We start from the raw sequence: 10,523 nt of genomic DNA on the forward strand, positions 1-10,523 counted from the left end.
AATGTGTGCTGTGGGTAGAGGGATGCTGTATCAGTAACACTGGTATGAGAGATGAGTGTTACACAGTTGTATTAAGCTACTGAGCGAAAGAACGAGGCTAGCCTTCGACGACGTCTGGCAGTCTCGATCGCACATCCGCAACTCTTCAGGTCTGGATCGCTAGGACCCAATGCAGAAATCATTCAAACACCAACAGACAGAGGAAAGTCACTGAGGGAGAAGGAACGGACGAGCGAAAAGGCGACAACGAGCAGCGAGAGTAGGAGAGACAAGTGGTCAAAAAAGCACCAGGAGGAAGGCTAACTAGCAACGCATAGTGACCGCGCAGTCTGCCTATGCTGCTTAGCCCTCTATCAGTGCTTATTACGACACCATAACTAATAAGAATACTCACAGATGATGTATGTGTTTGATATCTCAACCCCTCTCCTCTGTGCCAGCGCTCATTGCACACTCAATCCACTATCGACAATGAGCGACGATCCCTCCCGTCGCACGCGCTTCTGCCTCCCCCTCCTTCTCAGTCCTCTCTCCAGTAGTGAAACGGTCCTGTGGTGTCTTTAGTTACAAGTCCATGTCCCGGCTTAGTGGCGTCCGCAGGACTGATTGCGAGCCAAGAGGATTACCAACACCACTATGGTTCTGGATAAGATGAGATGAGTGAGAGGACTGACGATGATTGAGAGAGAGGCGTCTTGGTAATAATGATATGAGAGATGGTGGCTGGGGGAAAAATATTGAGAGATTATTTTGAGAGAGATGATGATTGATGAGTAGAGATGGTTGGTCGGGCGCAATTATATGAGAGAGAGAGGAGCGCTTGGGGCCTGGAAAATGGAAAATATGAGGGAGAGGGAGCGAGAGGGGAGGAGAGGAGAGAGAGAGATAGAGGAGAGAGGTGGATCGGTCCGGGGAGAATGATGAGAAGAGGCAGGAGGAGAGAGAAGAGTCGAGAGAGAGATGGGGGAAATATGAGAAGAAGAAAGAGAGAGAGAGAGAGAAACTGTGGGAGGTGAAACATACCTTGAGACGACGACGAAGAGCAAAGAGGAAAGAAGACCCGGCTGGCGGGGGGAAATATGATTATAGATGAGAATGATTGATTGAGAGAGTGGTTGTGTGTGGTGGGGAAATTTATGATTTCGCATTTGAGATTTATATGGTGACCTATGAGAGAGAGAATGAGAGGATGGTGTAGGGAGGAAATAATGACCTGAAAAGAGAGATGAGGAGAAGAGTGGAAAGCAGTACTGGGGGAAAGAAAGTATGAGAGAGAAGACGAACGAGGGTATAGAGAGAGAGAGGTGGGGGGGAATGATGAGCAGAGAGACGAAGAAGAGAGGAGAGGAGGTGGGGGGAAGATATGGAAGAAGGGTAGAGAGAGAGAGGAAGATGAGAGAGACGAGAGAGGTGGGGGGAAAATATGGGGAGAAGATCGATGAGAGAGAGCAGAGAGAGAGAGGGGTGGGGGGAAAATATGAGAGAGAGAAGAGAGAGAGAGAGAGAGGAGGGGCGGGGAAGGAGAAAGAGAAAGGTGGGGAAGAAATATGAGACCCGAGGGAGAGAAGAGGTGGGGGAAGATTGAGACCGAGAGAGAGAGAGAAGAGAGAGAGGTGGGGGAAATTATGCTAGGCGTAGCAGAGTAGTGAGGAGGGAAATATGAGGCGAGAAGAGAGAAGAGGTGGGGGAAATGATGAGAGGGAGAGAGAGAGAGAGACGAGGAGGGTGGGGGGGAAATATGAGAGAGAGAGACGGAGAGAGGGAGAGAGAGTAGGGGGGGAAATATGGGGGGGAAATATGAGAGAGAGAGAGAGAAGAGAGGTGGGGGAATATGTGGCTGGGGAATATGAGAGAGAGAGAGAGAGAGAGGTGGGGGGGGAAATGAGAGAGAGAGAGAGAGAGAGAGAGAAGGTGGCGCGGGGAATATGAGGAGAGAGAGGGAGAGAGAGAGAGAGAGGTGGGGGGAAATATGAGAGAGAAGAGAGAGAGAGGTGGGCGGGAAATATGAGGGGGAATATGAGAGAGAGAGGAGAGAGAGAGTGGGGGGGAAATATGAGAGAGAGAGAGAGAGAGAGAGAGAGGTGGGGGGGATACATATGAGAGAGAAGAGAGAGACAGAGATAGGTGGCGGGCGCGAAATATGAGGAAGCGAGCTAGACTGAGAGCAGAGGCAGGAATATGGGGGGGGCGGGGACCAACTATGAGAGACGACAGACGAGACGAGAGAGAGAGGAGATGGGGCGGGAAACCATCCCTGTCGCGGCGGGAAAACTCATCCAGACGAGACCCGACGACCGCAGAGAGAGGGGTCCACTTTCTGGCCCTTGGTGGGAAATATGATGAAAAGATGAGAGAGGATGAGGTAGAGTATAGAGATCGATGAAGGTGGAGTGGGAAATTATATGAGAAGAGAGAGAGCAGAGAGGAGGGGTGGGGGGGGACCACCACCTATGGAAAGAGAGAGATATAAGCACGACAGATGTTGGGGGGAAATATGAGTTGAGTATGATGAGAGAGAGAGAGAGGTGCGGGGGAAATATGACGAGCAGAGCAGAGAGAGAGAGAGAGAGAGGTGCGGGCGCGCGAAATGATGAGAAGAGAGAGAGAGGAGAGAGGTGGGCGGGAAATATGAGAGACGACGCAGAGGGTGGCCCCAACCCCGCTGGCTGGAAAGAACGTATGGGTAAGAGGTGTGGGTGTGTGCGACCTGTAGGTGTCTCTTGGTAATGGGAGATGGATGAGAGAGAAGAGGAGAGGGTGGGGGGGAAATAGAGAAGAGACGAGAGCAGAACGAACAGGTGGGGGAAATATGAGAGAGAGAGAGAACGAGAGAGGTGGGGGGGAAATATACGAGAGAGAGAGAGAGGTGGCGAAATATGAGAGAGAGAGAGATAGAGAGGTCGGGGGGAAATATGAAGCCAGAGAGAGAAGAGGTGGGGAAATATGAGAGAGAGAGAGCAGAGAGGCGTTGCGGGCGGAAATATGACCAGAGAGCAGGAGGAGAGAGGGTGGGGGGAAATATGAGAAGAGAGAGGACGGTGGGGCCGAGAAATATGAGAGAGGAGAGGGACGGGGGCGCGAGCAGAAAATTATGAGAGAGAGAGGTGGGGGCGGAAATTGAGAGACTAGAAGGTGCGGGAATATGAGGAGATAGAGGGGGGGAATATGAGAGATGACGATAAGAGAGGAGAAAGATGGGGGGATATGAGAGAGGGAGAGGGGGGATATGAGAGATAGAGGGGGGGAATATGAGAGAGAGGGAACAAGTGTAATTCAATATTTTTTTTTTTAACTGCTTTAACTAGAATGCAAGGTTATGCATGTGAGCATGTGTACAACATTGAGTTCCACTGACCCTGACGGTCTCCAGGCGGATCTGGTAGCCCACTGAGTTACCGAGGCGTTCTGCCCGCTCCTGTGCCACCCTCTCAGCCACGGAGATGGCAGAGATACGGCGGGGCTGGGTGCAGATGATGTTAGCCACCTGGTCAGTAGGCCCACTCAGAGATGCATCCAGAATGAACTGAGGGATCTGGGTGGTCTTACCACACCTGTACAAGACCACCACAAAGACACCAGATATTAACACCAAACACAGAACACTGGAAAATGCAACATCTCTAGTAACATCTGTTGCATTCCACACAAACAATTGTCTATAACTAATTATTAGATTTTACTTTCCAGATTGATGCAAATACTGAAAATGGTCCTAGAAATATTCCATATTGGCCACAGTGTGCTGTGCTGCAGTGTACTCAGGCCTGTCACTGACTCACCCAGTCATGCCACTGACCACCAGCACCTGGCAGTTGTCCAACAGGTCCAGGATGTTCTCCTTCTCATTCCAAGCAGGCAGCTTCTGTCTCTGCTGCAACATGGAGGTGAAGCGCCTGGATGACTGGCAGAGAAAGGAACAGCAACAGGGGATTAGATGGAGAAAACAGAACAGACATTCACATATCATCATTAGGGAGCGAGCTTTTTCATGACTACATGTTTTCAGGCGTATGGATATGGCCATGACTAGTATTGGACAGGACTGATGAATCGCAAGTCTCCCATACCACCAATAGATGGAGCTAAATAGCATAAGACAGGCTGTTTACATGTCCCTCTTGTACTGTAGTAACAGCCCAGAATGAAGTACATTCTCTACTCTACCTGTTTTGTCCTGAACTCTCGACACAGTTTGGCGTTCTCCTTTTGCTGGCTCCCTGTCCTCTCTTCATGTCTCTTCACCATCTTCTTCCTCAGGTTGACATAGCTCTCGGTCTCAGGAACCACTACTTCTTCCTCATCATCCTCCTCCTCCTCCAAGTCTTCTGTGGCCTGCTGTATCCTGTGGCTGCTTGTTCTGTTAGTCGGGGCAGTTCTGCTGTTGGCGGTGCTGTTGTTAGTTGGGGCAGTTCTGCTGTTGGCGGTGCTGTTGTTAGTTGGGGCAGTTCTGCCTGTGGCGGTGCTGTTGTTAGTTGGGGCAGTTCTGCTGTTGGCGGTGCTGTTAGTTGGGGTAGTTCTGTTGGTGTTCGTACTACTCTTGCCCTCCACATGTAATGCCGTGTTGCTCCTCCCACTCTTGCTCTTCGTCAAGGCAACAGCAGCAGGGGGTGGAGCCACTACCACAGGGGGCAGGGAGCTGTATTTATGATGCGTGACTGACAGCAGCTCCTTCATGGTGGCCTCGTCCTCGCAGCAAGTGATCAGGGTGTAGACCACGGGCTCACCCTCCTTCGCTGCAGCCAAGGCCTCCCCGAACAGATGCTCTGTGACACTCAGCCTGGCTGCGGCCCCTATGGTCTCATCGTTAGTGCTGAAGGCTACGACAGGGGCCTGGAAGGGGTAGCGGTTCCCTTTAGGGAAGCGGACCTCCAGCTCATACTCTGGAGAGGAGTAGCTGCTAAACCCAGGTTGGCTGGCTCCCACGGGGTCTTGAGGGCCCGAAGCTGTTCCCTTGGTGGGCATCTGGTGCTTATACTTGCACTTAGCTCCAAACCTGCAGCCGGCACCCTTTAGGTAGAAGCTGCAGACGTCCCTAATTTGAACGGAGTCGTCGGTGCGAGCAGATGCCTTTTGTTTTCCTCCTGCAATGTCGGCTAGGAAGTCAGGGTCCAAAGTGACAGTCCAAACGCTGTTGGCGATGCGCTCGGTGAAGCGGTCGCCGTAGATTGCGGTGAGGGCCAAGGCCTCCTCCTGTCTCTGGGTGAGGCACTCGTCCATGGGCGCCCCTTGGAGGCCATCGGGGGAGACAGCTTTGGGGCCGTAGCGCTCGGAGAAGACCTGGAGGAGCAGCTGTTCCATGGTTGCTCCCACCTCCCCAACACCTGCCTCCAGGGCCTGCTTGCTGCGCTCCCGGTCGAAACCATACCTACACACAACGCCGAGGGAGGGATGTTAGAAACGACACATCAAGACATGACACATTCATCAAAATGACTGGAAGCAACCCCCTTCATAAACAATTTAAAAAATGTCACTAAATATCCCACCCTGACATATCATTAGAGCTGAGATGGGTACAGAAGGTTAAGTCTGAATCTAAGTGGTGTTGATACCTGCAGAGCTTTCCTATGGCAAACAGTCCTATGACTGCTTCGGGAGTGGGCCGCCGTTCATCCTCAGAGTCAGGATCATAGACGGGGCTCTCTGCACTCTCAACAGGCTCATCATGGGTGTTCCAGAACTGCCCTTCCTCCCGGTAATCCAGCTCATCATACTCCTCCTCTTCCTCATACTCATCTTCTTCACTGAGAAAGGACAGGTGGGTTAAGATCACGTGATGTTATTAGTCTATTCGGGTCAACAAGGTGACACCTGATACATCCCAGTGCAACTAAACAAATCTCTGCCGAGAAGAAAACACCATCCCTGAAGACAAACCAATTATTCTAATATTATACAGTCCCCCAGTGTCCTAAAGGCACCCCAGTGTCCTAAAGGCACCCCAGTGTCCTAAAGGCACCCCAGTGTTCTAAAGGCACCCCAGTGTCCCAAAGGAGTGTTCTAAAGGCACCCCAGTGTCCCAAAGGAGTGTTCTAAAGGCACCCCAGTGTTCTAAAGGCACCCCAGTGTTCTAAAGGCACCCCAGTGTTCTAANTTCTAAAGGCACCCCAGTGTTCTAAAGGCACCCCAGTGTTCTAAAGGCACCCCAGTGTTCTAAAGGCACCCCAGTGTTCTAAAGGCACCCCAGTGGACAGTCTCTCACAGTATGTTTTGAGAACTCACTCATATGGCTCGTCGTCGTAGTCCTGGGTCTGCAGCTCTCTCAGCAGCTCTTTCACCTGCTCCTGGTTCTCATTTGTCATGAAGATCTTCTGCATGGGCATGTTGCCCATCATCTCAGGCCTGAGGCGAGGCCTGTCTTCATCCAGCAGCCTAGGCCGAGGTCTCTCGCTAATTAGGGACTTGGGTAAACCCCTACCATTAACCTTTCCCCTACCCCTATCTCCGCCACCTCTACCCCTCCCTCCACCAGTGCTCCTTCCCCTTCCTCCTCTACCTCTGCTGCTACCCCCGCTGCCCCGGCTGCTCCCACCCCTTCCTCTGCCCGAGGTGGGCCTGTGGATAGAGAAAGAGAGATGAGAGAAATAAGTTAATTATTCAGGCTTATTCCACATTTCAAAGGATCAGAGCAAGCATGACTACTCTAGTAGCTAACTAATTATCTTAAGACGAATGCTCAGGATAAGAGTGTTGGCTAAATTACTAAAATGTAAATGTAATTACACTGTACCTGGTTGAGCGACTGGGTCCAAAATCAAGGCTGAAATCGTCACCGTCATCCCAGCCACCACTCGCTGCCTTTCCACCTCCTCCTCCTCCCCCTCCTCCTCCTCCTCCTCCTCCCCCTCTTCCTCTCCCTCCTCCTCCTCTGGGCTTGTTAAATCGCCCTCCACCTCTGTTGGGCTGCCCCCTCCTTCTTCCACTCATTTCACGTCTCTTTCTGTAATCCAAAGTACAATCACACCTGAAGAGAACAAAAGCAGACAAATCAAGACGTACATTATTAGTGCTGTGGTGTCAACCCTGCTCAGGGTTGGCAAGCATCTTGAGTTAAAATGTGTGTCTATTTCATGAATAAGGTCAACACAAAACTAAGTGCATAGTCACCACACATACCTTCAATGCAATGGCATTTGACACCTGCTTCTGACCTGTGCTGAATGAGAGGAAGATACTGTAGTCGACCTGTATAGAGAGAGAGATGCAGTCTAATACCAGATGTAGTTTGCAACGAGCCTTTGACTATTCAATAGCATAACACATTGCCAGGTAACTATGTTATTATGCGCCGGACATACTTCTTGTATTACTGTAGCACTCGGTTGTTTTGCAGTTGCTGACTTCACTTCCTACTCTGGGCTTCAGTTTTTAGTTCAATGACACATACGGCGCCGGTGGCCATAATTATACAAGGCACGGTGACGGTGCCTTAAAAGGGAGAACCGGGTAGCTAAAGTTGTTCTTTCTGGCTGACAAAACACGTTTACATCGTGTTTAGTTCATAAAACGCAATGGGTTGTGGGCAAACGAGATAATTGATTCGAATGACTCAACAGTACACTTAACAGTCAACTTGTACTGAAGATGGCTAGTCAGTAGCCATGCTATGTTAACGTTAGCTAGCTAAATAGTTAGCCTAGCTACCGGTAGGTCGGTAGAACACATTGTTTATTTCTTTATGGGCAAGAGGACATTTAGTGAAAACTTTTGCTTAAAAAAAACGTACTATCTACGAACGGTCGAGGAAAAAAATACATAAGAGAAACAAATAACAGGTTATTTAGCCAGAGACCGAAGAACATGTACAAACCTGACACAAAGCTGATCGGTTCACCGGCAAATTCAGCTTCTCTCTCATTGGTTAATGAATCAGAGGTCAAAGTTATTTTTCCGGTGAGAGTTGTATAACTTTAGAGTTGCCATGGTAACATAACGTTTAGGGAAGTGCAGAGTGCAACAAAATCAGCTGGACCAGCACGAAAAAAGAGAGTAAGATATAGTCATGTTTGAACTAGCAACACATCCCAAATGTGTAGACTGGCTTGACAGCCAGACAGACAGCTAAAGTTAGCAAGCCAGCTAATGACTCAACATTAAGTAACTTGTCAAAGCATCACAAAAATGTCAGGTGAGTTGCTAGCCAAGTAAAACTCCACGGTGTACTTGACGGTCAGTTGATGTGAAGTACATCGTGGAGTTAAGTTTTACTGGCTAGTTAGCTATCTAGCTACCACAGGAGGTTGGTGGCACCTTAATTGGGGAGGATGGGATCGTGGTAATGGCTGTAGAAGAATAAGCAGGATGGTATCAAATACATCAACCACATGGTTTGATGCCATTCCATTCACTCTGTTCCTTATAATGTCATTATTAATTAAGTGTTTTTCCTGCAGAGAAGAAAGGAAAGGCCACAGAAAGCAAAGGTAAAGACCAGACTTCACAGACCATCCTATGTATATCCTAAATATTGTACATTTTTGTGCTTTAGGCTAACTATTATCCTATGTTTCAGCTTATGTTTTGAACTCCAATCATATATTTCATTTCAGAGGAACGCAGTTTGAAAGTATCCTATATTTTCCAGAATGGTGACAGATATGGGAAGTCATCATATCATATTGACACAGTAACATTAGATTTTTGATTCGAACTGTTAGAACCACATGTTATAACCAGCTACATTGTGGGCTGTCATCACCAGAAGGTGAGTGCTGCAGGTCCACAGAGGAATATGTGTTGAGGAGTGGCATAGGCAAACATGGTTTCAGGGTGGGTACTTTGCTGTGAGTGGACAGTGCTCCCTCTATTCCATATGAAGGCAGAGGGACTCTGGAGCATCCCTCTGGGGCAATGTATGAAGGGGACTTGTACCACGGCACTGGGACATACAGATTCCCTGATGGGACCAAATATTGCAGAAGCAAGAACAGGTAAACCCATGACTTTAGCATGTTCACTTTTTCCTGTCATATGTAGATATAGGCTAGAAGTGAATGTTAGGCTAGGCCTATGGCTAACTATGGCTCTATTTGTTGTTTTTGACTAGGTTGGAGGGTGATGGGAAGTTCACAGATTCTCAGAGACTTGTTTGGACTGGAGGAATCCACAACAAGGCAGCTCCTGGCTTGAAACTTAAACTCATCATGTAACCCATGACATGATGTGAGATAACATAACTCTAATTCATCCTTTATTTCTTACATTTTATGAGCATTTATTGAATATACAGTTAAAGTCGGAAGTTTACATACACTTAGGTTGGAGTCATTAAAACTTGTTTTTCAACCACTCCACAAATTTCTTGTTAACAAACTATAGTTTTGGCAAGTCGGTTGGGACATCTACTTTGTGCATGACACCATTCATTTTTCCAACAATTGTTAACAGACAGATTATTTCACTTAAAATTCACTGTATCACAATTCCAGTGGGTCAGAAGTTTACATGCACTAAGTAGACTGTGCCTTTAAACAACCTGGAAAATTCCAGAAAATTACGTCATGGCATTAGAAGCTTTTGATATACTAATTGACATCATTTGAGTCAATTGGAGGTGTACCTGTGGATGTATTTCAAGGCCTACCTTCAAACTCAGTGTCTCTTTGCTTGACATCATGGGAAAATCAAAAGAAATCAGCCAAGACCTCAGGAAAAGAAATTGTAGACCTCCACAAGTCTGGTTCATCCTTGGGAGCAATTTCCAAACTTCTGAAGGTACCACATTCATCTGTACAAACAATAGTACGCAAGTATAAACACCACGCAGCCGTCATACCACTCAGGAAGGAGACGTGTTCTGTCTCCTAGAGATGAATGTACTTTGGTGCGAAAAGTGCAAACCAATCCCAGAACAACAGCAAAGGACCTTGTGAAGATGCTGGAGGAAACAGGTACAAAAGTATCTATAGCCACAGTAAAACGAGTCCTTTAGCGACATCTGAAAGGCCACTCAGCGAGAAAGAAGCCACTGCTCCAAAAACGCCATAAAAAGCCAGACTACGGTTTGCAACTGCACATGGGGACAAAGATCGTACTTTTTGGACAAATGTCCTCTGGTCTGATGAAACAAATAGAACTGTTTGGCCATAATGACCATCGTTATGTTTGCAGGAAAAAGGGGGAGGCTTGCAAGCCGAAGAACACCATCCCAACCGTGAAGCACAGGGGTGGCAGTATCATGTTGTAGGGGTGCTTTGCTGCAGGAGGGACTGGTGCACTTCACAAAATAGATGGCATCATGAGGATGGAAAATTATGTGGATATATTGAAGCAACATCTCAAGCCATCAGTCAGGAAGTTAAAGCTTGGTCGCAAATAGGTCTTCCAAATGGACAATGACCCCAAGTATACTTCCAAAGTTGTGGCAAAATGGCTTAAGGACAACAAAGTCAAGGTATTGTAGTGGCCATCACAAAGCCCTGACCTCAATCCTATAGAACATTTGTGGGCAGAACTGAAAAAGGCATGTGCGAGCAAGGAGGCCTACAAACCTGACTCAGTTACACCAGCTCTGTCAGGAGGAA

The 10,523-nt window shown here is 48.2% G+C and overlaps 1 protein-coding gene across 1 annotated transcript in view; it reads right to left on the minus strand.

Moving 5' to 3' along the window:
- dhx57 (DEAH (Asp-Glu-Ala-Asp/His) box polypeptide 57) overlaps nt 1–7,867 on the minus strand; it is a 14,665-nt gene extending 6,798 nt beyond the window's left edge. The window contains exons 1-9 of the mRNA XM_070434838.1: nt 7,811–7,867; nt 7,117–7,185; nt 6,731–6,964; nt 6,223–6,555; nt 5,553–5,744; nt 4,165–5,365; nt 3,780–3,901; nt 3,303–3,551; nt 3,038–3,125 (exon numbers count right to left, since the gene is read on the minus strand). Of these exons, the coding sequence (XP_070290939.1) occupies nt 3,038–3,125; nt 3,303–3,551; nt 3,780–3,901; nt 4,165–5,365; nt 5,553–5,744; nt 6,223–6,555; nt 6,731–6,927 (2,382 nt within the window). The 5' untranslated portion in view covers nt 6,928–6,964; nt 7,117–7,185; nt 7,811–7,867. The remainder of the gene's footprint in view (nt 1–3,037; nt 3,126–3,302; nt 3,552–3,779; nt 3,902–4,164; nt 5,366–5,552; nt 5,745–6,222; nt 6,556–6,730; nt 6,965–7,116; nt 7,186–7,810) is intronic.
- Nucleotides 7,868–10,523: the final 2,656 nt, after the last annotated feature.

The sequence above is a fragment of the Salvelinus sp. IW2-2015 genome, linkage group LG25 (assembly GCF_002910315.2).
Source record: "Salvelinus sp. IW2-2015 linkage group LG25, ASM291031v2, whole genome shotgun sequence".
Lineage (NCBI taxonomy): Eukaryota > Metazoa > Chordata > Actinopteri > Salmoniformes > Salmonidae > Salvelinus > Salvelinus sp. IW2-2015.